The sequence below is a fragment of the Anguilla anguilla genome, chromosome 7, assembly GCF_013347855.1.
Source record: "Anguilla anguilla isolate fAngAng1 chromosome 7, fAngAng1.pri, whole genome shotgun sequence".
Taxonomy (NCBI): Eukaryota; Metazoa; Chordata; class Actinopteri; order Anguilliformes; family Anguillidae; genus Anguilla; species Anguilla anguilla.
The window spans coordinates 25,806,932-25,833,691 of NC_049207.1; the positions used below are offsets into that span (position 1 = coordinate 25,806,932).

The following is a 26,760-nucleotide window of genomic DNA, read 5'->3' on the forward strand; positions in this document are numbered from 1 at the left end:
GACTTTTGTAATGCTCTGTTCACTAGTTAAAAATTACGGTTGACCAGTTACAACTAATCTAAAATTCAGACACGTGGAAATTGTGTATCCTGTGTGTAATTGCAGAAAAATCATGGCTCTTGTGAGACATCACTTTTTATTTGAACAACTTGATGCGTAGTGTTGAAGAAATCCATTTTTTTCTGGTCAGCCTTAAGATTGATGCAAGTTTTGGTTCACTGCCAGTTGTGCATAAATATTAACTTCAGGAATTATTTTTAAGTGACTTCACTCTCAGAAATAGAAGTACAGTGGGTGTACAACTGTGTTCTTTAAGGCACAATTTTCCCAAATGCACCCTGAAGGTACAATAATGTTCTGTTTGGGCACTAATAAGTACAAAAAAGGTACAAAAGAAGTATGTATGGATGACTAGGGATACAGTCCCTATAGTATACCACCCCACCCCAAAGTGTTTGTACCGTTTTAGGCACTTTTTCCATAGCTTTTTTTCTGAGAGTGAGGGAATTTACTAGAGAATGGCTATTACGGCAGAGGATTGATATTTAAATCAGCAGAGAGGTCCTTGATTGAGTTTGGAGGCCATTGCCTGTTCTCACAGTCAGTCCATCTTTTGTTCGCGTATCCCACTGTCTGACACCTACAGCCATCCAATTGGAGATCTGTTGGTGGTCACTGGTCACCAATGAGGATTCACATTCGTTTTTAATCTAGCTTTCTGCTTGATGATCGGCACTAAGTGTCATGCATAAAAATGGAGTAAAAATGTAAATTGGATGTCCTGTCCCCTCAAATGAGTTGCTGCTGAAACACTGAAAATATTGAAAGTCTGAAAATTTTGACAGAACTTTATAAGCAACACAAGAAAAAAGTACAGTTTGTATGTACACATTCAGCAACTTGTCAGGTATCTAGAACCAAGTAATCAAGCATTTACCAGTAAGATCCAAAAAAGCAGAGCCATCTTCAACTCCTCTCTTTTAATTAACCCTTTGAAGACAGGGTTTTAAAAAAGAATTCTCTAAATTTTAAGTCAGTGTTATAGAGCTCGATTGCATTCACTTACCAATAGCAATTATAACATCAGCATTAGAATGTCCACTTAACATTCTAATCACATATCTGTGACCTTACACCTTAAAGGGTTAAATTAATCTGCAGTTAAAGGCAGGTTTATTGAGAGGACCATACCTGTGTGCCATAACAAGCATGACCAGCCAGAAACCGTTGCTATGGAATGAGATTACATTGTATTTTATTAAATTTATTTGAATCATTAAACCTTATTCATTATCAGGCAAAGCCTATCTTAGGTCAAATTTTCCCAATGCCGAAATGGAAAAATCACAGAAATTCCAGAGTAACATGTATAAACATGGTATGCATGCACAATATTTTCATTCAAAAACCAAAATATTTTCCAGATTTTTGCACTGTATGCCACTAAATGGAGGTATGGGAATCTCTTTTACATCTGATCATCTTAATATATTGACTTGTCCTATAGGCTACACCTATTCATCTTTTAACAGTAAAGGGCTGTGTTCCAGTAATGATGACAACACGGTCTCTGAAGTAGATATTATTGTCTTTGCAGAGAGTCCTTTTGTACTCACCCATGCAAGTAATTGCAGACTGATTTTTACACTGTGTAACCCAGGAAGAATGTATTTAAGTGCTTTTTGCAGGCTACCAATATTTTCTCATAAAAAACAATTTACTATTATTGTCTTTTTAATCTAACGGATGACCTTTTATTATTTAGAAGATGTGATGATAACCCTTAAACATTTTAACCATGCCTTTTTAAATGGTAAAGATATTCATGGATAAAACAAAGAAAGAGTGTTTTATTTAAAAAAATGTTCTCAGCTAAGCGAATAAGAAACTTCATTACCCGTCCTACTCTGAAAAGAGGCGCGCAAGACGTTGCTATGACTGTGGTTGGTTTAAAAGCTCCCCAAGCAATTCCGCATAGAAATGCGATTGGTTCCCGGACTAAATGCAACGTCCCGGATGTGTGAGATTCTATGCATATATAATAAAGTGAAGGCGGGACAAGCCGTTTAAATCAGAGAAGGCAAAGAGGTTAAATAGATTAAAAGCGAGCGCATATTTTCAACCAAATAAAACACAATGGTAAGATTTTTTATTTGCATTGTTGCGTGCGTATATACCAGAATTCTGATTTCGTTAAACAAAAAAGAGCAAAATGTGTACTGATGAGAAAAGGTTGGGTTAATTTCGAAGCAGATTACCCTGCTTGCTAGCATTTGAGCGGCAGCCCGAAGAATGATATAACTAACGTTAGCTGGCTGGCTAGCGTCTGCGGAAATATCCGGACTGGAGAGATATGGAGATTGATTTCATAGGACTTACCTGTGATGAATAAACATGGTTTCATATTTTTGGAAGCACGTCTTCACGTCCACATGCTTTCTGAACATTTTCCATTTTTAGGCTGGTGGCAAAGCAGGGAAGGACTCCGGCAAGACCAAGACAAAGGCTGTTTCGCGCTCACAGAGAGCGGGTTTACAGGTCAGTAGTGTTTGGATGGTCAAAATGTGCAGTGTTTACGTAACTAATTATTCACCCATTTATTACATACATACATCTTGAAATAGATATTGAAATTATGCGTGTTTTCAATTAGACGTTGCATGTGATTTTGGCGGTAACTTGTTATAGATATTTTACCGACTTGAATCTTTAGGGGCTGTGAGAAAATTAAGAAAATTCTCCAAATGTTTGCGGACACCACATCGAGTTTGCACGTGTAATCACTTCACAGTAAACTTAAGGTTATCCCCCTTTCTCCGATGGAAGTTCCCCGTCGGTCGTATCCACAGGCATCTGAAATCAAGGACCACGAGTCACGGGCGTGTAGGGGCGACCGCGGCCGTATACAGTGCAGCCATTCTGGAGTACCTAACTGCCGAGGTGAGCAATGTCATGCGTGTGTGTTGATTCAAAACGGGACGTCATTTCTTAGCCATTGGGTTACAGTTAATTGGTAGGTCGCGGCATTGTGCCAAAAATGGAGGCTTCTTTAAGTTTCTTGTGAGTACTAAAGAAAAAGTATGCTTACGACGGGCATTTCCATGCCATATACTAACGCGAAGACTCTTGTCAGGTCCTGGAGTTGGCAGGAAACGCTTCTAAGGATTTGAAAGTGAAGCGTATCACGCCGCGCCACTTGCAGCTAGCAATCCGCGGGGACGAGGAGTTGGATTCGCTCATCAAAGCGACAATCGCCGGTGGTGGTGAGTTCTTCAGCGATAAATTTCCCTGTGGTTAAAGAGCTTGGATGACATGCCATGGTGTTTTGAATTGTGGGGTGCTATGGCTATTTCTAATTACTTGTACCTATTTACGACTGGTTACGTTCAACTGGAAAGCGCACTCATGTTGTTTCTCGTTTGGAAAATACCTCTCTTTAATCAGATGATGTATCTGGATCTTGAGTGCGTGCCTTTGAATCGATTGTGCATGACCATGGGTTTTTCTCACTGTCTTTCCCTCTAGGTGTCATCCCACACATCCACAAGTCTTTGATTGGGAAGAAGGGACAGCAGAAGACCGTTTAAAACTTTTGCTGTGCCGTTTAATCTATCTCAGGACAAAATGTTGCTTCAAAATGGCTGTTCTTTGTTCTTAAGATTGTTTTGCTTTGTCCTTGACTTTTAACAAATACCTGTAGCTTCACGCCTCATTTCTGAGATATTTTAAACAAAAGTTGGCTTCAAAGAAGCTTGGTTTTTATTTTTAGGCTTGAGTTGGGGTACTGTAGGTTTTTTTTGTTTTGTTTACACTATATATTTAATGCATACGCCTGATACTGACCAGTTGTGCTGTTTGCTTTAAATACAAATCGTGTGATTGAAGTTATGTATTGGAATAAAGCTCAATAAAGTGCCCATTTCTTTACTTTCTTGGTCTCCATTATAATCTTACTGTTTTGCAGAAAAAAGCTAATCTTTTGTGTTGGTCATACAACATTGGCATACATTAAGATATGCAAAATGTGTCAAAGATTTCAGCGCGAGTTTTTAATTCCTCCGGTTTAAAATGGTTTCACTTTGATCAATGGTCAGAGCAATACATATTTCTGTAACTACAGTATGTAACAAGCATCTCTGTTCAGTAGGCTGGTCCATGCTTATTTCTACAAATTCATGTTGCAAAAACTGAAGGAAGCCTTCTAGCAGCAAGTTATAGACTACATTTTCTACAGCATTTACAGTTATCACTACACCTAGATATTTACTGAAGCAAAGCATGGGTAGCTACTTTGCTCTGGTTGTGCACCCTCCTGTGACCTCTTACCTACTTTTATTGTGTATATATACTTGTACAGTTATGTAGTAGATATATATTTTAGTCGTCCCCAGAGGGTCAATTTGTGGAAACTGCACATGCAGTGTAGGCAACACAAATGGGTACAAGAAATAAACAGGATGTAAGTAGATATAACAGTGAGGTCTCATTTTTATTGAAAAATAAATGTTCAATTGGCTCAGAAAAAATGTTTTAGCATTTATCTGTGATTTAGCATTTATCTGAAGGACAGAGTGTAGCACAGTGGGTAAGGAACTGGGCTTGTAACTAAAAGATCGCAGGTTCGATTCCCGGGTAAGGACACTGCTGTTGTACCCTTAAGCAAGGTACTTAACCGGAATTGCTTCAGTATATATCCAGCTGTATAAATGGATACAATGTAAAATGCTATGTAAAAGTTGTGTAAGTCGCTCTGGATAAGAGCGTCTGCTAAATGCCTGTAATGTAATGTAATTTATTGTGGCTGAAAGTCCATTGCTGTACCAGAACATTTCCTTTGGCCTTTTTGTTTTGGTGGTAAAGATACAGTAATGAACATGTTTTGATTAATCTTTGGGGGGAGTTATGTTAATGTGTTTTGCCCTTGGTCAAAGCAAGTTGAACATGCTCATGTTAAAGAGTGCTGAGTGAGATTAATTTTAAGCTATGTCTCAGCTTGGCTAACAGTAGGTTGTTTCTGGTAAGTATTTAAGATACTGTAAGGAAGCCCAAGTCTCAAAAACATCTTGCTGGGGACTGCTCATTATAGAACCTATCACACCCTGCACGCTCTTTTTTTAATTCTAAAAATTTATCACCGTCCAATCCAGGGGTCTGCTACCCAGGTCCTGCAGGTCACGGGCTCTGCTGGTTTTCCTTGCTACTCTGTACTTAATTAATTAGAGCAGCTGATTACAAAACAGAACTTACTTCACCTGGTTACTTGGGTCTGAATTGGGAGCAGATTTTAACGGTGCGAACCAGAACCAACAGAGCTTGTAGTTGTTCAAGACCAGGGCTACAGATGCCTGGTCTAATCGCTGTAAAACAGTTTAGAACGTTAGAACTGAAACAACCTTTATTAGCGCAGAACAAAAATGTTAAACGCGCATGCAAGGGCACCAGGATCTCAGATGAGCAACAATATACTGTAAACCCATTGCTAGCAAACAGGAACAACATAGCCAGTGACTGCTAAACTGGATCTCCAATCAACTGAGAGATTTTTTAGGTCAAAACTCCTAATTCTTTTTGATATGGGTGAATCATACGAACATGAGCACAACCATAGAACAAAATTGTATAAATTAGGATTGGGAATCACCAGGACATCAGTGGAATAGCCCAGTGGTTCCCAACCTCAGTCCTGGAGTACACCCCTGTGTATGCTGGTTTTCCTTCCAACCACAATTGCAATACCAGAATTTTAACAAATTGTTCATTTTTCTTAATTAGGTGCTTTTCATGTTTAGAGGGATTATTAACCCACTAAAACCACATCATGTCAAAAATAGCCATAAACAATCAAGTTACTATGTTCATATTGTGCTTTTTGTGCTTTATTGCAAACAATTACATAGAAGACATAACAAACTTTTTGGACCAATTGAAAGACAATTGAAGAGATTAATCAATACCCATGAACATGTAATTTATTGACACAATGCAGGTTCGGCTTGTTATCATTTGCTTTGTCTTTAAACACTCCATTATCTTCCAGATGGTTAGTTTTAGTGGCCAGGTGTCCACACTTTGACCAACTAGAAGCCTATTGACTCACCTCAGTCTTTAATTTGATCCGTTAAAAATAATTTACCTTTTAATGTAATTGTTTGCAATGTAGCACAATAAGCACAGTGTGAACATGGGAATTTTATTCTTCATGGAATGCTTAGCCATTTCTGACATAATGTGATTGAAGAGCGTAAATAATCCCTCTAAACACGAAGAGCACCTAATTAAGAAAAATTAACAACATGTTATAATTCTGGAATTGAATTTGTGACTGGAAAGAAAACCAGCATACACAGGGGTACTCCAGGACTGAGGATGGGACCCACTGGAATAGACTAATAACCGATTCACAGGAGATGCCCATGCTATCATTGAATCAGCTTAGGCCTGCATGTATGTCATGTTACATTCAGCAGAGAAACTTAAATGAATCTACCTTGGTGCTGTAACAAGTCTTGACAAAAGTCTTTGGACCAAAACACTGATAATGACAATCTAATTTTGATGTGAAAGCAGACACACTGAAATGTGTGAGAATAGGGTATTTATTCTGAACAAATCCTGATCCTGGGGGGAATTTCTGTTTCCCAGCAACACATAAAAAGACTAAACCAAAACAGTTAAACACGCTGACCTTCATCTGTAAGTCATTACAGTGTCTTACCCAGATAGCCTTGTAAATCACTCAAGATTGAAAGCATCCATTATATAAGCAATGGTGAATATAACCATTGAGATAAAAGGTGATGAAAGTGACAATAGCTTTTTGTTTACTTCTATTGCACAGTTGTGATTTTTTACACTAAAACATACTCTGCCAGGATAATAGCAGTCATAACCCTACTGCATGCTCAAATGGGAGGACATGGTGGATTTTATGTTGGTTGTTTACAAATCTGCAGGGTATCAAATATAAATGACTTTGTAAATATTATATTAGAATACACTCCTACAGACTGAGCGATGCATTATTGATTCCTTTAATCATTGTATTTTCTTATGAGCATTGATTTCTCCGTCGATGTTTGCCTCAAATTAACCTAAAATTCAACTTTAAAAAAAATGGTCTCTTCAACTCCAAATATGCAACTAAAACAGTATTTGTCATGAACAAAGTTGGTCATTTTGACTTTGATTAAATGACCGTCATAAGATTATATAGTTAAGATCTGTCAAATGAGTGTGTCCGGTTCAGACTTAAACTCACTGGCCACTTTATCAGGTACAGCTATCAAGTACTAGGTAGGACCCCCTTTTCCCCCCGATGCTGATTTGATAGCATTGCGCAGTTCCTGCAGATTTTTCAGCCGCACATTCATGCTGCGAACGTCATCCCAAAGATGCTCTATTGGACTGAGATCTGGGGACTGTGCAGACCATTGGAGTAAGCTGAAGTCACGGTCATCTTCATGAAACCAGTTTGAGATGATATGTGCTTTCTGACATGGCACATTATCCTTATCCTGCTGGAAGTATCCATTTGAAAAATAGTAGACTGTGGCCATAAAGGGATGCATTAGGTCAGCAACAATGCTGAGGTATGCTGTATCATTCAAATGATATTGAACGGGTATTAAGAGGACTAATTCCTGTTAGCTTTCACCTCAGCTGTACCCTGTTCAACCCATTTTATTTGCTGTATGCTACTTTACACCAGGCTGGCCAGGGGGGGATGGGTTCCCCTTCTATAGCCGGGTTCCTCTCGAGATTTCTTTCTATTGGGGAGTTTTTTCTGGCCACCATTTGAGGGTTTTCTCTCCACTGGGAGTTTTTTTTTTTTAACCTTATGTACCTGCTATTTGGGGGATCAGGCCTGGTGTTTGCTCTGTTTGCTCTTTTTGCTCTGTCTCTTGCCTTGCTACTCTGTAAAGTCTTTGTGACGGTTCTCTGTAAAAAGCGCTATACAAATAAAATAAAAATAGAATTGATGTGTGCCAAAACATTCCCAAAACCATTGCACCACCAGGTTGCACCATTGACAAAAGGATGGATCCATGGCTTCATGCCGTTTACACCAAATTTTGACTCCAACTTCTGCATGTCATAGCAGAAATTGAGATTCGTCAGACCAGACAATGTTTTTCTAATCTTCAATCATCTAGTTTTGGTGATCTCATGCCCACTGCAGCCTCATCTTTCTGTCCTTAGCTGATAGGAGTGGAACCCAGGATGGTCTTCTGCTGTGTGACACATCTGCTTCAAGGTTCGATGTGTTGTGTTTTCTGCACACCACTGTTGTAAATATCTGAGCATTTCTGGCCTTTCTGTTAGCTTGAATCAGTATGCCCATTCTCCTCTGCACGCTCTCATTAACAAGTTTGTTGTCAGTCACATTATTGCTGCTCACTGGATATTTTTTGTTTATTGCACCATTCTCTGTAAAATCTAGAGACTGTAAGTGTGTGAAAATCGCAGGAGGACAATGTTTCTAAGATGCTGGCACCACCACACCTGGCACCAACAATCATACCACATTCACAGTTGCTTAGATCACGAATCTTGCCCATTCTAATGTTCGATCAAACAAAAAACTAAACATCTTTACCCTGTCTGCATGCTTTATATATTGAATTGCAGCCACATGATTTGCTGTTTGGAGGAACAGGCTATTTGGTGTACCTAATAGAGTGGCCTGTGAGTGTATGTGCTTTGTGACACCAAACACCCGTTCACTTCTACCTTTTTGGGTGGTCATGTGATGTCATGTGATCTTCATTGTCCCTTTATTCATGCATTGCAATTCATAATTGGAAATAAGTATAACACAATAATGTAAAACAAGCATTGTTACGCGCTGTTGCTGGACAATTCATTTTCCTCCATAACAGTTTGCACTAGAAAATCTATCTTGATTGTACAAGTGCAGAATTAACATACAAGCAATAAATAACACCCTGAAACATTACAGAAAAATGTCTAATTATTTAAATTTCTTGCCATGACAAGGCATCCAAGACATTTGTATGTATATTTTGAAAAATATTATTTATTTTATTTTTATTGAATGTCCCTTATAGTGTAGGTTTCAGCAGAGTAGAATATATGGTTCTTGAGATTAAGACCATAGATCATGTCCCCCTCAAGGGACAAAAATGAATTGTCAGGTTTTAGGAGAATACACAAGAATTCACTGTATTATGTCTATGTAATGGCATCAGGTAGTGGTGAAGATGAAGTGCGGTCGAGGCAGCAGGGTCTCGATGAAGGTTATGTTAGAATGAAGATCAGGACTGATCCCAAATCAGTCCCAGAGTACTATAATCTGCAAGTCAAATTCTGTACAGTGTCAGTACCTGGTGTATTCTCCCAAAGATTTTTTTAAGTTCTTCAGTTTATTAATCTCTGCTATTTTAAGGGCCTCTTTCTTCCTATTTGGGCTGTCTAATTTCAGGAACTTCATCTTGTCCTTTGTATGCTGCAAACAGAATGTGTGAAATGGCTGCATTAATTTTAAATGATCACACTGAAATAAAATCCAAGCTCCTTTTTCTTGTGGAAATAGGACACAACAGCCTGCACTGCTCTAAAAGTTCCTGCAGGGAGCAGTATAATGACACGCATGGCATTGCGATAAAGAATACAATGAACTCAGTAATTGTATTGCCTCGACTACCAGCCATAATGATTAAAATACACGTTTTAACAAAAATAAAAATCTGACTTCATATCTCTTCATACAGAGGGGATTAACCTGCTGATTTCAATATGCAGATATAACTTATTTATTAAGTTTATTAAAATTATGTAGGAAAACTCTGCATTGCTGAAAACATCTGAAATAATTTGTGTTGTGCTGGATGTTTTGAATGAAGAATGCTTCTTGTGTAAGTCATTCTGGAAAACTGGATGTCTAAAATAATATCAATGAACTGCTCTCAGACAAGCAACCAGTTGTTCTCAGATGAGCACCGATTCTACATATAACTATAGACAAGGCTTTGTATAGCAGAACAGTGAAGCATATAGTTTTACATGTTTGGATGCATTTTTGTCATAATGCTAATCTGTCAGGGGTAAAAGCTATCCAGGGACCTGGTATCATTAATATTTATGTATGTATATGTTTATTTTTGATTTGGTTTGTTTCTTTGCTTACTTATTGTTTCATTACATTAGCATTAGTATTGTTACTTAATCCAGGGCACTTCAGAACGTCATTGTTGGCAGGTCAAATAACTGCATATTACTGGAACTAGAAGCTGGGTTTAGATTTGCCAAAGGCACTGTGACTGAGCATCAAGGCTGAAAAGCAGTCTTTAGCCTTAACGATGCATCAGTCCTGTCAGTTAGCGTCTTGCTGACTGGCTTGCACTTGAAGGACGGAAACAGTACACTCAGCACAGGAGTCATTTTCCATGCAAGACACTCCGATCTGCATCAATAACGCCAGCGTCAGAGGTCACTGTGCCAGCCTGGGAAAAATATTTAGTAATGTTCAACGTGGAACATGTTCGTTTAAACGGATACATACTCAGTAGATGGAGGGCAGGGGGGATTCCATGCTAAATTTCAGTCTCAGTGACCACGTGTTAACTTCTGCCCGCTGTGTTGATTTACCATACGGTGGCCAAATATTTGCGGCAATTGATATCAGCAGTTGCAGAGTATTTGGCTGTAGCACAAAAGGAAGAATAGTCTCTGCTGCTTGGGAATTAGATAACAGTATTTGCGTATATTGACTAAATTTAATATATTTGCACAGTTGTTTTTTTTTTTTACTTAAGTAATTCAGTTTAAGTACATTGCTGTACTTAACGGTGCAGCAGTTGTGTAGCAAGTGCCATTCGCTTAAACATTCTAGTGCTTTTCTATACAAATAAAGGCACAACTTGTGGAAAACAACACCCACCGTGGTCTTGGTCATGGTCCTTGAGATCAGGCGGTCCACCAGGCAAACACAAGCCATGTCAAAAAGTTCTCCTTCTGGCCCAGCATATAGACTAAATTGACGGTCAAAACAAAAAGTAAGATGCCACCTTTTCATTGTCTTGGATCCATTCGTTCTGAAGCTCTATGGAATTTAAAATGATTTTTCCTGTCCTGTCATTGTTGATTATTATTATTATCACCAATGAATACAGGATTTTATATCTGCAGTCATACTACCCTGTACCCACCATTTGTTAAACCACTGAAGCTAAGCAGCCATACCACCCTGTACCTTTCTCATGTGAAACTGCTGAAGCTTAGCATCCTGTAACCTTCTCATGTAAAACTCCTGAAGCCAAGCAACCATACCACCCTGTACTCCTCTCACAGCTAACTGCTGAACTTAAACAGTCATACCACCCTGTACCTTTCTCATATCAAACTGCTGAATCTCAGTAACTATGGGGTAGTATTTGGATGGGAAGTCTGAGAAAAAACGAAATTGCTGCTAGATAAGGTGTTTTGGGCCAGTAGGGGGTGCTCTTCCCTTTGGGACAAACAAATAATCCAGTGTCCCAGCAGAGTGATTGGGGCACTATGCTGTCCGTCATATGAGGACTTTAACCAAGGTCTTAACTCACTGTGGTCATTAAAGATTCTATGGCATTTCTCAAAGGAGCAAGGGTGTTAACCACAGTATCATGGTCAAATTCCAGGGGAACTGGCAGTATATCTGGCCACCCAATCGCCCCTGACTGTCTATGGAAATGCTTGCTTTACCAACCTTCTTTGATTGCCCAGGTCATCACTGACAAAGGTAACCGTGTTCTCAGTTGATCAATTCTAAGTTAAATAATTAGTGAGCACTCTGTTGTTCCCCTCTGCTTTCCAAAAGAAGCAGTGTCTCTTTTTATGAATGTACAAATATACTAATTAATGGCACCTTGACAGCACTGACCAGATTGTTTTCATATTCACTGATATTGCAGGCAATTAGATCTGACATCAAGGTTAGGAACACAAGACAAATGAAAGCAATTCTGCTGAGCCTTGTCTGTCTGTTCTCTGAATCTGAAGCCAATGCAACTGAGGACATAATTTGTTATGCTTCTCTGATCCAACCAAGAAAATGTCCCTTACACTTACTGTATGAATTAGCGATAAATATAGCAGGTCAATTTAAATATGTATTTAATAGCACGATGGGGGGGGGGGGGGTTCAGAATATTGGATACCACATGTACCGAGGTTTTCAATGCGCAATAGATAACAGACATTTTGTGCTGAGTGATCTTGTTAAATTCTGATGTTTATAGGACCAAGAAAAGTCCTGGCAGGTAATTGGTGAGATTTATGTTTCTCTCCTTCACATAGAAATCAGAGATGTTGGATAGTTTTTTTTTTTTTTTTTTAAATGCAAACTTGACCTCAAAGGCTGCAGAGGTAGAATAAACTCCAGAGGCTTGTTTATTAATCTCACTCTTGGATGGTGTTTGTTTAGTGGTGGAGTTCAGTGAGACACCCTTCAGAGAGGGGTGAACCAGGGGTGATTCAGGAAAGCACACGCCAGGAACGGAGAGATGATTGATGTGATTCTGAAGAATCTTTCAGTTTGCTGAACGTTTGTTGTCCTAGTGTTAATCATTGGTTTATGTCACACAGCCTTCACCCAATGCATTAACACACATTTTGTGCTGTAGTGCCTCTGAGGTCATCAGGGGTACATTCTAGAATCTGGAAATTAGAATCACATTTTCTAGTATTCTATAATCTGCAATCAAGAATCACATTTTGAAGTGTTCTAGAATCACGAATCTAGAAACAAATCAAATTTTGGAGTGTTCTAGAACCTGGTATCTAGAATTACATTCTAAAGCATGTGACCTGGACGAAAAGGAAGCCTCGTCAGAGCTCTCTTACGTTCATAAATAGGAGATGAAGGAAGAACAGAAGAGGCCAGGTGCCTGTTTGTATAGCCTGGACTCAGTTCAGGTTCATGTTCCTGCTTTCACCAGGCTTCATGAAAATTCATGCAAGTCTGTGTGCATGGTTGTGTCTATGCATGTGTGTGTATGGATTTGTGGAAGTCCTCCTTATGTAGGCGTGTGTGTAGATATCTATGTGTGAGTTTATGAAGTGAAAGTTCTCGATGTGTGTGTCTGTGTATGTGCATATGTGGACACATTTATATGCATTTGTGAGCTTGTGAGTGTGTGTTTGTGCATGCATGTGTGTGTGTGTCCGTGTGTCTGTTGGTCAGTCTGTCAGTGCACCTCCAATAGGTGTTTGTAAAGGCGTGTCACTGCAGTACATTACCTCAGTATCGCCTGAACAGGCAAAGGGGCAGAGTCATCATGAGTGATGGCTTATGGTGGAACAGCAGGCTCATAAAATCCCCTAATTAAGAGGGATCGCAATACATCACTGCCCTGAGTGAGGTAAGAAATCATAGCTCAATCTCCATTTAGGATGTCCAACCTCCACATGTCTGATACTTCTATCACAGACACAAACTCGGGAGGGGGGAGGGGGGGGTGGTCATTTCAAACAGATTATATTCAACCAAAAAAAAACATTAATACATTAGTACATAAAATCAATGGCGACTGCACAATGAGATTGCACAATTCTAATGCAGTGTGCACGTATTTTCACAGCCGTATGGATACATGTGTGAGCAGTACTGCATTACAGGGGGCATTGTTAACTGTTCTAGAAGGTTGCCGTTATGATGACAGCAAGGGCTAGCCAATGAGCAGCAGTGTAGCGTAACGGTTAGAGAGCTGGCTAAACTCAGAGGCTGTGGGTTGGATTCCCAGGTGGGGGCTGCTACCATCGCACTGTTACACGAGTCACTTAACCTGAATTGCTTCAGTATTCAGTTGGAGTATTTAGGCTTTATGAAGTTTTAATGGGAAGTGTGTATCAGCGTGCCATCGTGAGATTACATACTGGAAATTCATTGACATTTAAAACAGCGCTCCTTTGCATACAGACAAGGGACAAAATCTGAAGCAGAGACTGCTACTCCTATTCATTACACACACACACACACACACACACACAGACATGCACATAGACATGGTCACACACATACACACATGAATACACATACATTGGGACCTATTGCATTTTAAAACCTATTGAATGCAATATTGCACTTGATTATAGATAATTCAGAAGTATTTTTTTCAAAGGGAGTGGGAACTGGGAGTAGAGGGGCTGGGGATTGGGCTGTCTGTCATGTTTGTGGGGGGACAGGACAGGATTGCAGAATTTCGGGCCAAGGTTCTCACCCTCTAATGCCTCCTTGTGCGGTGCTACAGTGAGAGTGTGCGTACGAGGCAGGCCATTAGTGTAGTCCTGCTCTGAGTGTGAGTGTGTGGGTGTGCTGTATGTGAGAGAGAGACAGAGGGTAAGAGAAAGGGAGAGGGGAGGGAGAGACAGAGGGTAAGAGAAAGGGAGAAGGGAGGGAGAGAGAGAGAGAGAGAGGAGAGAGAGAGAGAGAGGGGAAAATGCAGTCGCCTGTCATGGCTCACTGGCCCATCCAGATACATCAAGAGGAAGAAAGAGTGTCTGTGCACGAGTGTGTGTGTACTCATCCCAAGAAAGTCAAAATAAATCAAAGTTCCAGGTTTAGGTTCAGACTGTGGGTCGCTCCAAAGAGCTGGACCTATGTTAAAGTAGCGGGGGGGGGGGGTTACTTTGGGTGTGTTTGTGTGTGTGTGTGTGTGTGTGGGGGGTGGGTTACTTTGGGAGTGTGTGTGTGTGTGTGTGGGGGGGGGGTGGGGGGGTGACGTTGTGCACATAAAAATAATCAAATGCTGGGGACCTAGCAATTAGGGAAAGCACTTAAACACTGAAGCATCAGGCCCTCCCCCTCTGAAGGGTAAGGATATCCGACCACCCTGCCCCCCCCCCCTTCCCTCTCGTACCCCCATCCCCCCATCCCCTCTTCATCCCCTCCCCTCTCCCCCCTCACTTTGAAGTCCGCTTGCTTTTGTTCTTTACATAACTTGATCTGATTTTTGAAAAGCTAATTTGTATGCATTTTCAGCGACAAGAGCCGCCACCCAGAATTCGGCTAGCGGAACTGGCAGAAAGGTCAACACGTCTGACTGAAGGGGACCCAGGACACAAGCTAAGCTAAAACATATGATGGGCGCTTCTGAATTATGGTCACTGTGTGCAAATTTGATGACAATGGCGGATTAGAACTGGGAACAAAATGGCTGGGAGAATAGGCAGAAGCTGTGCGTGTGTGTGTGTGCGTGTGCGTGTGTGTGTAGGGCCGACTTTTAGCGTATTTACGTCCTTTCTCAATAATATATACATAAATGATTTTCTTTCAACAAAATGACTTACATGTTAGTTTTGCGAGTACTCTTAGGACCATAAAAAATGGAGATCTAAAAATCTGTGAAAATCGTAGATTGTAGATATGGTTTCAGATATGTCTATCCACCATTTTTAACTACGTTGAAGAGTAATCTGGAAGTTGGCCCTGCAGCAACACCTCATAAAATAAAATGAATTACCCTAACATGCACGCACGCACGCACACAGGCACACACGCGTGTGCACACACTCACACGCACACACACACACACACACACACACAATTTCAATCCAAATCGCTGGAGTCGGGACGCAGAAAAAAAACTGCTCGCACCGTTCGTCTCCCGCTAATTTCCTCGTCTCTGCGTCGGGATCAAAAGGTGCGCGATTGGGGAGCCGTTTCTTTGTGATGGCGGCGTTTACGAGGCCTTTGTGGGGAACAGTCTGGAGGATGCCATCGGGGAGGGGCGGGTGCATGCGTGTGTGTTGGGGGGGGTGGGGGGATCAGACTTTTTCGTCAGCCCGCTGCTCTAATGACTTCCTTTAGGTGCTCTGTGACTGCTGGACCCTTTTCTCTTGGCGGCCTTGGCTCTGAGCCAGGATGACAATCAATGTCTCTGTGTCTCTTCTGCGGGAGATTATTTCCAGGGTCTCCCTTCTTTTTATTGGAGGAAACGGCATTTCGGAGCTCAAACAGGATGTCCTGCTGTTGGCCCTCACTGTGAACTGCTCCATTTTCTCTCTCTCTCTCTCGACCAGCTCCGCAGACTTTGCTTTTGGACACGGGATTAACTTAAGCCATTTCAAAGGGTCCCCGCTTTCCTTTCTACTTCTTCCTTCCTTCTTCTTCTTCATCTTCCCAGCGTCCTTTAGAACTCCGGTGAAAGCAGACGCAAATGAAATATTTTCCCTTCTGCGTCTTCGAGCTGAAAGGGAAGCCTCGTCGGCGTAGGCCGCGCGTTTCTCCCACGCCGTGTAAGCCACCAACCCATGAGAGCGTCCGGCTCAACCCTCCCCACAATCCACCCACCCACCCACCCACCCAAGACTGCTCAACCCTCCCCACAACCCACCCACCCACCCACCCACCCAAGACTGCTCAACCCTCCCCAAAAATCCACCCACCCACCCAAGACTGCTCAACCCTCCCCACAACCCACCCACCCACCCAAGACTGCTCAACCCTCCCCACAACCCACCCACCCACCCAAGACTGCTCAACCCTCCCCACAACCCACCCACCCACCCACCCACCCAAGACTGCTCAACCCTCCCCAAAAATCCACCCACCCACCCAAGACTGCTCAACCCTCCCCACAACCCTCCCACCTACCCACCCAAGACTGCTCAACCCTCCCCACAACCCTCCCACCTACCCACCCAAGACTGCTCAACCCTCCCCACAACCCACCTAAACACCCACCCAAGACTGCTCAACCCTCCCCACAACCCACCCACCCACCCAAGACTGCTCAACCCTCCCCACAACCCACCTAAACACCCACCCAAGACTGCTCAACCCTCCCCACAACCCACCCACCCACCCAAGACTGCTCAACCCTCCCCACAACCCACCTAAACACCCACCCAAGACTGCTCAACCCTCCCCACAACCCACCCACCTACCTACCCAAGACTGCTCAACCCTCCCCACAACCCACCCACCCACCCACCCAAGAAGTTAGAGGAGGCTGCAAAGGGGGGGAGGGCTGGGGGGGCTTCGGAAACCGCGGCCAAAAAAACTTACAGTGGGGGAAGCTAAACAAACCGGAACGAAGACCCCGTTTTGGGGAGAATCCAAACTATATTCAATGCACTAATATCTTCTGTGCGGCAGCAAACAAATTTTTTTTTTAAAAAGGCAAGAGAAAGAAACAGCTGGGCATGCTCCGATGGCTGTCGTCCGCGCGGTCATCTATATGTACACATATACTTACTTAAATGGCCCATTAGATCAGAGACGGGAGTGGAGAGTGGAGAGAGAGGGAGAGAGGGAGAGAGGGAGGGAGAGAGAGAGAGAGAGAGGGGGCTTTGTGGTCTGGCACTAAGTCCCCCTTGGTTTCGGGCCCTTCAAAGAGCCGGGGGGGCCAGACTCTTCCCTGCCCCTTTAATTGGGTCTGGGGAGGATTTATGGAGTAATGAACAGGTGTTGGGAGGGAAAAAGAGTGTGACACACGCATGCACACACACGCACACACACACACTGCAGTTGGTTCTTGTAATAATTAATGGCTGATTTATCATGCCGTTCTTTCAGCCTCATTGACTTCAGCCTGTGGAGTCAGTAAGACTCGGAGCAAGTCAGGAGCCCACATATTTTTTCCAATGTATGAAAAAGCCTTATTGTCCATCAGTAAAATGTAGATCTTAACACCATAAAGAAACGTTCTCTCTCCAATCTCTCTCTACATTTCTCTTGAGAAAGAAAATATTAATTCACTTGTTACAAATGCCAGTAAGTGGCTTTCATTATTATTATTTTTTTGAAACTTCATGTTTTAATAGCAAAACCTTTACGCCAGGTTACCAGTGGTATCGTCAAATATCCAGTTGATGTAAAATTGCCTCCTCTGCCGTAAACTACACACAAACTGTAGCCTATAAAAATGATGTCCCAAGGCTATTCAGCTCTCCATATGAGAGAGAGAATAAGGACTGTGAGAATGTGATAGAAAAGCTTTCATACTACTTTACTGGATGATTTGTTCGCTTCAATTCGTTTCCGTGTGAACATCTCTCAGTCATTAAAAGAAACGTAACCCAATACTAACGCGTTCGGAATCCAAGCATCAAATGATGACATCAAGTGCTCTGCAGCGAGCACGGCCACATGACCGTGACGATCACAATGCCCGTCTCACCGTGTCATCGCAGCTCAAGGATGCGGATGGGTATCCACGGCAACACAGCCGCCGCCGCAGCTGCTTCCCCGTGTCCAGGATGGTTCGCTTCCCACCGGAGTCTCTGTGGAAAAATCCTGAGGACAATTCACAAGGACTGCGACATTCCGCGCATCTACACGGGCGTTACGTCCACATCCTGCGAGCTCTTTAGGAATGAGAAGCACCGGTGAAACAACAACCGTGGCCAGCACGCGAGTGTGTGTGCGTGTGTGTGTGTGTGTCTTGAAGGCCAAGCCAGGTGAAGAAATAGGCAAAACGCCATATTTTCTAACTTCCCCACAACTTCGCACTAGCAGGGGGGCCGCAGAGTAACTCAGTGGCATGTAGTTAACGCATAAGAAGCTCGTTACCGTGGTCACGCATGACCGCGAGCGACAAACGGCGGTTTAAAACATAAACCTCGCGTAATGTGAAAAACACGACCGGGATACTAAACGTGTGTGTGTGTGTGAGTGTGTTGGCATCAAGAACTATGAAAGGGAAATGTAAATACGATTATAAGCGCATCACCACTACGCCGCGAAGACGACAGGTGTTCTGTCGCATTTGATGGCTGCACAAATTGGCGTTAAGTGGTGAGGCTTAGTCCATTTGTTACAATCTTACCCTCCACCCCATTCAGGCGCCACCTTAATTTCCATCACCTGAATCCTCTCTGCCGGTTGTAGGCAAGTAGTAGGCAAGCAAGCCCTTCTGGATGCAAAATGTCATCAAGGACGTATCCTGGTTAGGTCACTCAAGATGTGCGCTAAACACAATTCCTCTGCATGGCGTCCTTGGCCTGAACACACATGCCTCTAGCTCAGATTTCCCAAACTCAGTCTGGGGGTAGCCCCTGCATGCTGCTTTTCATTCCAACCATAAATGCTACTCCTGAAGTATGACGTGTTGTTTTTTTAATTACATTAACCACCCTCTTACCGACACATTGTCAGAAACCGATGTTACAAAACAAGAAATATTCATTTTTAAAAAAGATTTTTAAAGATTTTAGATTCTGTTTCCTGCTTGAATTTCTTGTGTGCGCTATATGTGAAGCAACTCATTTTGCAAGGCACTGCCAGGCACAATCAGTTGGGTACTAACTGCTCAAAGTGTGGACACCTGGACACCGAAACAAAAACATTTGTGGTAAACGAAAAGTGCAACGGTAAAGCATATTCCAATGAAACAAAAACACATTTGTTTAAAACTGTAATATCTTAAAATAATCATGAGACTGGGGGGAAAACTAGAAAAAATGTTGGGGACTCCACAGCCAAATTTGGGAACCTCTGTGCTATGCCACCAGACCAGAGCAGTTATTCCAAATGAGGGTTGTCGCACAGCAGTTCCAAAAGAGCCGCAGCAAGTGAAGGTTATTGTGGATTTCCTTTAAATCAGCAGCCAATTTAAGTCTCAGACACAAGGCGATCGGTGAGTAAATGAATCGCTTCAGTGTTGAATTTCACTGAAACCCAGCAGACACTGCAGCCCTCAATGACTGGAGTCCAATACCCCTGCTCCAACTCACATTCCCTGGGTGAGTCCCAATACTTTTCACTCCTCACCTCCTTTTTCCCCACTCCCCCCATACCACTCATTTCCTACCTGGAAGTATGTGGAGGAAAGGAGGGGAGGAGACAAATAGAGGAGAGAATTAGGAAGACAACTGAAACAGCTTATCTGCTTCACCATCATCGATGTCGACCATTGAAGAAATAGCCTTATCATAAACATCATTTTTTTTTTGAGCCCACACAATGACCCTAGCCTATCATGCATCCCACATCAGTTATTGTTTCCCAATATTCATATTATGGCAGTATTCACACTGAAAAACAATCATTTCCCACTGGAATATCTCAAATTTGTTGGTAATAAATACCTTTGGGAACAGTTCATTGATAAATTCATTCACCCATATTCACAGACTGAAATAAATAATCATGATGGCTATGTACCATTATGTGTAGAGTCGTGTTCACTTAAGTAACATGAACAATCATGTACAAGCAAATAAGCCTGCCACTCCATCTTAAATTGCAAAATTTATCAGTAGGACATGAGCCCTACATTTTGCGTGCTGGCAAGTCCTCGGCCACTTTCTAAAGTTTGGACAGTGTCAGATTCCGTGGGATGTATCCTTCGCCAGGAAGAGGCGAGGAGCGGTGTTTGAAGTGACTTTGCTCTTCTCCATTACTGGGACACTAGAGGGAGGGAGGATACAAAGTTAGGTTTCCGTAGTGCGGAGGAGCGGATGTAGTAGTGGAGGAAAGGAGGATACCGTTTTGGAATATCGGGACACGCCCCCGGGGTCAACAAGCCTCTCCAAGTCACCTTCAAAATTTCCAAAGCTCCAAAGCGAGAGGCTATTCCACTCTGCTGACTCGTGTTGCTGGACCTGGCTGTCCCCTCCGGAGGCACTTTGTCCTAAAGTGTTTTTAGTCATTGAAAGAATGCTAAATGTACAAAAAATGTACTTAAGAATGCCTTCCATAACCCTCCAGAGTCACCTAAATACAGGCCTGTGTTCAATCAGAACATTCATCCTCAACTTTGACGAGAACATCTAAATGCAAGCTTTACAAACTCGGCTTTGCGAGCTGCGGTGCATGAGCTCAACAAATTGCCTTGAAAGGAAAGTAAGATTAATGTTGTTTAAATGTTAGTCAAAGTTAAGGACAGATGTTGAATCTCAGCCACTGGAGTGGGATGGAATGGCCTAAAAAAAAAAAAGAGAACACACAAACCACATCAGATCTCTTTAAAAATGCACGTTGCAGAGCACTCCGACATGTGGCTAGTTTTTAGGAAGTGGGTCTTGGGCTCCGTACACCCAGCTTTTAGGTCAAATATCTTGGCTAACCACACAAACCACAGCTGCGCTGGTCTGTGCGCACACACACATGACCGCAAACTTCACTGAGATGACATCTTACACAGTGCAGCAAAAGGCCAGCTCCTTTAACAGTCTGCCATCCTCCACCACGACATGCCGTTGAAGTGTTTTGAACACTGCCGCCTTCACATAGCCAAAACACACTCCGGCATCGGCAGAAAGGGAAGAACCACAGAGAACTGCTTTTGTCAGACCACCCACTTTGACAAAAACATAAAGAAACCATGTGTGGGACACAAGCCCTGTGTTCTAATTGAAATGGGGACGTTATGACTGGAGAGTAGGGCTATACATTAATAAACTCCCCGCTAGCTGCAGCCTTCCCACTTTAACAGACCGTTTCACATTTCAGCTCTGGTTTAAATAACCTTCCCAGGATCCATTAGCATTTAAGACCCATTGTAAGAAATCATTGACACAAGAATAAATATTTTACTGGGGGATTTGTGGAGCAATGTCTACAGGTCCCCATATGAAACCCTGCAAGCTCATAATACTGTCAACTAAAATAGTGTGTGGGGGATGTGTGTGTGTGTGTGCATGTTTTCCTCCTTTTCATGTCATGTCTATTTTCTTTAAGAGGTCTGTCTCAACCTCAGTTTTAATGCAGGAAGTTGGTGCTTAACGTACCAGTCAAGATTAATCTTCATTACCCCCAACATAAGAAAAACGCATATGATTTTTCATTGACATTTCACATTTACACCGACCGAACTTCCGCAGAATTTCAATTACTTTTCATCATACATGCCAGGCAGGTTGGTTTAATGAAATGAACGAAAGCTGAAATAAGAAATAAGATGGCCGTGAGAAGCCCTTTCTTCTGATGAAGCCAGAGACCCAGGCAGATGGTCATTAAGCGGGTCGGGAATCCAGGATCCGACAGCGGAATTCAGGGGAACCAGGGGAAATCATCTCAGAGCACACAATCAATGAACGGGCAGACGAACGCAGACAGGGCCCTCTCACAGACGTGAGCTGATATTCTTGTTTCGTAGGGAAGCCTGCAAGGTGGATGACACTCCCAGACGCCGCGGCCCGCCTCACTTTCACTGCAGAGACTGAAGAACACCCGTCCTCACGTTCAGCCCAACGTGACTGCAATTGTTAAAAATTTTTTTTTTTTTTTTTTTTTTTTAAACAAATGTCAAAATATTAACCCCTCTTAAAAAAAAAAAAAAAAAAAAAAAAAAACCTTATGCCCAAGACCCATCTACATATGACAAATATCCATAATAGCAGTAGTGCCCCTTAAAATGGGATTCACACAGCTGGATTGGTTTTTCAGGTGTTACCTGCAGAAAACTTGGAGATTCTTAGATTAAGTTTTTTTTTTTTTTTTTTCAGTATTCACCCCACTTCTCTTATCCTGGCCACCAGGATGCCACGCCCACTGACTGCTATCATCCAATAGCAGCACAGAGTCGATCCACCTCAGCCGAATAGCAATCTCGTTTTTCTTTTTTTTTTCTTTCTTTTAAACAAGAGGTTGCCGTGAGCAACCACATGAGAAGCTGTCTTCTTGGGCGAGTAGCCATAAGGAGAATGGCGGACGCAGGATGGCCAGTGCTGGGGCAAACCTCCTCCTGATCACATGACTGTGACTGGTTAATGGTGCACATATGGAATTCATCAGTAATTGCACAGTGTGTATTAAAAGCAACTGCTGCTCCAAGTACAAACAGATGCAGCCACAGACAGTCAAACGAAACCAAAGATGGCGGGATGCATCACATATAGAGTTTATATACACATATAAACAATATATCATGATATTTGTACAAAACAAATTAGGGGGGGGAAAAAAATCTTTGGGCTGAGAAATGGAATGCAGGGGAAGGATTGACAGAATGAGCCCGTAGTATGCAAACACACACAGAAACAAAATACATTTTTTTTCTTTTTTAAAAAATCATACACAAATCACAAACAGTGCCTGTAAGCTATTCCCCCCTCCTCCCGGCTGGCCGTTTGGTCATGTCTGTGCCCATTACAGAGTGACCCGCCGTAAATTTCTAACACAACACAGCGAAACCGGAGTCCCGAAACGACTCCGTTTTTCAGCAAACACAAAGGAGGACTTGTGCATTCCGCCCAACGATCCCCCCTCTCAGGGTTACCTCACAGATTCTCGCTTGGCAAAACAAGCCAAATTAAACTGGGTTCCTTTCAGTTACCAACAGAGCAGTTTCCACCTCCACGAAAAAAAAAAAAAAAAAAGTGTGACTTCGTTTCCCCTCCATACAGAAATTATATTTGGCAACTGAGGGTCCCCCCTGCCCCACCCCCCACAAAATAAATAAGATTAACAGGTTCAAAAAGGTTTTTTTCTACAAAACAAATCTTACATTTGTAAGAATACATTAGTCCTACCAGCCTCAGAACGTGTAGATTTGCCTACCCAACTCAAGCTTTGCTCCTACCAGTGGGCTCAATTCACATGACCCCTGACAAATCCCTCCCCTCCCACTCACCACATTGACTAATCCCCTCCCACTCACTGCTACATTTCAGCATGTGATTGGTTAAACTGGCCTCGTTCTCATTCAAATTGAGGCTAGTGCACAAACATAAAAATAACAGCCTGCCTTCTTGACATGATTTGAACTTTGACTGTCCAATTGTAATTTTCAAACTTTTGTACCAAGAATATACATTTTCAGGGCATGTTCTTTAAAATGATTATTTTACAATGCAATTTGCTTTCAGTTCCAATACACACACGCGCGCGCACGCACACACACACACACACACACACACACACACACACAGCGCAAGCTGCAGTCTCTGCAGTGCCTTCCTTTGACAGGAAGCAGCGATAGCCCCGCGTGTGGAAACGCTGGAAGGGGACCGCACGAGCCCGTTTTCCCTCCACGCAGCCGCACACCCGGGGGTTCCTGAAGTGCTTGTACGCCGTGCCACACCCGTTCGCCAAGACAACGACCCCTATCCCCCCCCACCCACCCACACAGACCTGAAACTCAATAAATAGACGGACAATGTAGTAAGGCAGTGTTTTCACATGCAATCTTCACAAAAAGGGAACAGAATTATCGCACACAGTACACAGTAACGATATCCACATTCTTTAAGAGCCAGGTCTTGCTTTTTCCCCGTTTTTTTTTTTACATAGTTTTTTTTTTGAAGTTGTTTTCAAGGCATTCCAGGTGAACTCTGGGACAACAGGAACGGAGCTCCAAGGTTTCTGCACCATTCTCCCCACCCCTCCCCATCCCCCCCTCCATCTTTCTGCAGTCGCCAGCTCGCGAGTGAAGAGGAGATAAAGCTGAGAGGGCAGGAATCTCCAGACTTGGCAGGCAGTTTTTTGTCGCTGCATAATTTCAAGTTTAAAAAAAAAAAAAATCCTTTTCTTTCTTCCCTCCCACCACCGCCACCCCCCCAACCCCCCCGCCCCATGCCCCATGTGGGCGTGAGGATCTTCCCCTTTCATGGCAGCCAGCTGCACCCAGATCCTCAGGATGTTCCGGAAGTCTCCAAATAACTCTGCAGCTTGCGCACCGTGGTTTTATCCAGCGAGCAAAGGTCAAAGTCAAAGGTGGTGTTGGTGATGTGGAAGTGTCCTGTCTCCTCGATGAGGTTGACGATCTGAAAGAAAAGAGCAAGGGACGGACGGCTTTCAGCGTTCAGGGTCATGCAGACCATTCAAACACACCATTTCATTGTATACCGATGCTCAGAATCAACCGCTTGGGTCATGTCATTGGTTTTTATTTAGTGATTCGTTTTTTTAAGAGCCCTCCCCTCTTTTTTCCCCCAACCCAAACTCAGTCAAACTTGTTGCTTCAGGATGATAGAGCTGTAGGCACATGACTCTTCCAATTCCCACAATTACCCATTTCGCTTCTTTTCATGCTGCAGACGCACCTCCAGTTACATAGTGCCCATGTCGTTGGAGGATCACGAGGTCAGCCTATCCTTGGTTCGTGCATCCGCAGCTGCCTGACCGAACCAGTAGTGGCCGCTAAAGAGCAATGAAAACTTGCAACCTCCGGCTCAACTTCTGAGCCCCTCTACCCCTCTATCTAGATGACCACTTATGAACAGAAATCGGGATGAGGTTATTTCGCCATTTTCAATATGCAAAGCGGTACGGCCTTTCCCCCAGTTAGTTCAAACAAAGCACACTGTATACTGGCATCTGAACAAAGCTTTAAAAAATATTGTAAAGGATCCATGTATATATGCTGCTGTTTTGGAAATGGAACTGGGATTTATTTTTTTCCTGTATTGTAGTGAATCTCCAGTGTGTTCTGTGAGCAGCAGGTGGCGGCTGTCGGGTTTTCATGAGGCCGAGTGCAGAGTGTTGAGCCACGCCCCCCTTTTTGTGCGTCATCTCTCATTGGTAGGATGCACATTCATTGCCCTCTTCCCCTCAACAAAAAAACCCGCTATTGGTTGCACTTCTCCATATTGGAAGCATAGCATATCTGTGAGTAGCGGGGACCCTCCCACGTCTGTTCTGAGCTGACAAAGCCCTCGTGTTCAAAATGGACCCGACGCGATTGGCCGGTTTCGCACTACAAAGTGGAGTTCCATGTGGAAAACATTTTCCAAAACCGCGTCCCACCCACCCACCCCCAACCCCCATCCCTTTCCTCCTGAAACCAGGCCAAGAACACAAGAGAACGCACAGGCCCTGCTTCGACATCAGCAGATGGACCTCATGTGCTTCCGCACAACCCGGGTTTGCACGCGGGGCAACGCGGCCCACAGCTGAGGTTAGAGGACGTCTACATCACGGGGCGTATTCGACGGGCAGGGAAAAATCAAACAAACAGTAAAGCAGCGGCTCCTTCACGCACTGCCGCGCCCCACTGACACAGATCCTGCGCTGCAAGTTAACCCCAGCCAGGCAAACACTGTGTTACTCCTCCCAGACTGGAGTCTGAGATCTCAAGCTGTAGCTCAAGACGCAGAAAATATTCAGTACGATTTGAAATTTGAATGAAGGAAAGGAACATGCAATAACTGCATGCTGTGGTTGGAAAATGCCGAGCTACGATATAAAGGTGGAAACGCAGACCTTCTGAGGAAGGAGAGTCTCTGGTATTACCTGCTGTAAGGTGTGTCTCTGGTATTACCTGCTGTAAGGTGTGTCTCCGATATTACCTGCTGTAAGGTGTGTCTCTGGCATTACCTGCTGTAAGGTGTGTCTCTGGTATTACCTGCTGTAAGGTGTGTCTCTGGTATTACCTGCTGTAAGGTGTGTCTCTGGTATTACCTGCTGTAAGGTGTGTCTCTGATATTACCTGTTGTAAGGTGTGTCTCTGGTATTACCTGTTGTAAGGTGTGTCTCTGATATTACCTGCTGTAAGGTGTGTCTCTGGTATTACCTGCTGTAAGGTGTGTCTCTGATATTACCTGTTGTAAGGTGTGTCTCTGATACTACCTGCTGTAAGGTGTGTCTCTGATACTACCTGCTGTAAGGTGTGTCTCTGGTATTACCTGCTGTAAGGTGTGTCTCTGGTATTACCTGCTGTAAGGTGTGTCTCTGGTATTACCTGCTATAAGGTGTGTCTCTGGTATTACCTGCTATAAGGTGTGTCTCTGGTATTACCTGCTGTAAGGTGTGTCTCTGGTATTACCTGCTGTAAGGTGTGTCTCTGATATTACCTGCTGTAAGATGTGTCTCTGATATTACCTGCTGTAAGGTGTGTCTCTGATATTACCTGCTGTAAGGTGTGTCTCTGGTATTAC

General features: G+C 43.1%; 2 protein-coding genes across 6 annotated transcripts in view; one reads left to right on the forward strand and one right to left on the reverse strand.

The window, feature by feature from the left end:
• The first annotated feature begins 1,997 nt into the window (after positions 1–1,997).
• LOC118231304 (histone H2A.Z) lies at positions 1,998–3,927 on the forward strand. Its single transcript, XM_035424997.1, has 5 exons — positions 1,998–2,139; positions 2,461–2,538; positions 2,827–2,940; positions 3,134–3,263; positions 3,526–3,927. The coding sequence occupies exons 1-5, from the start codon at positions 2,137–2,139 to the stop codon at positions 3,585–3,587; spliced, it is 387 nt and encodes a 128-aa protein (XP_035280888.1). The 5' UTR covers positions 1,998–2,136; the 3' UTR covers positions 3,588–3,927.
• Positions 3,928–24,452: 20,525 nt separating this feature from the next.
• Positions 24,453–26,760, reverse strand: part of mllt3 (MLLT3 super elongation complex subunit) — a 73,394-nt gene continuing 71,086 nt past the window's right edge. For all 5 annotated transcript variants that reach the window (XM_035424777.1, XM_035424779.1, XM_035424778.1 and 2 more), the window contains one exon: positions 24,453–24,648. In XM_035424777.1, coding sequence (XP_035280668.1) covers positions 24,517–24,648 — 132 coding nt within the window. In that variant the 3' untranslated portion in view covers positions 24,453–24,516. The remainder of the gene's footprint in view (positions 24,649–26,760) is intronic.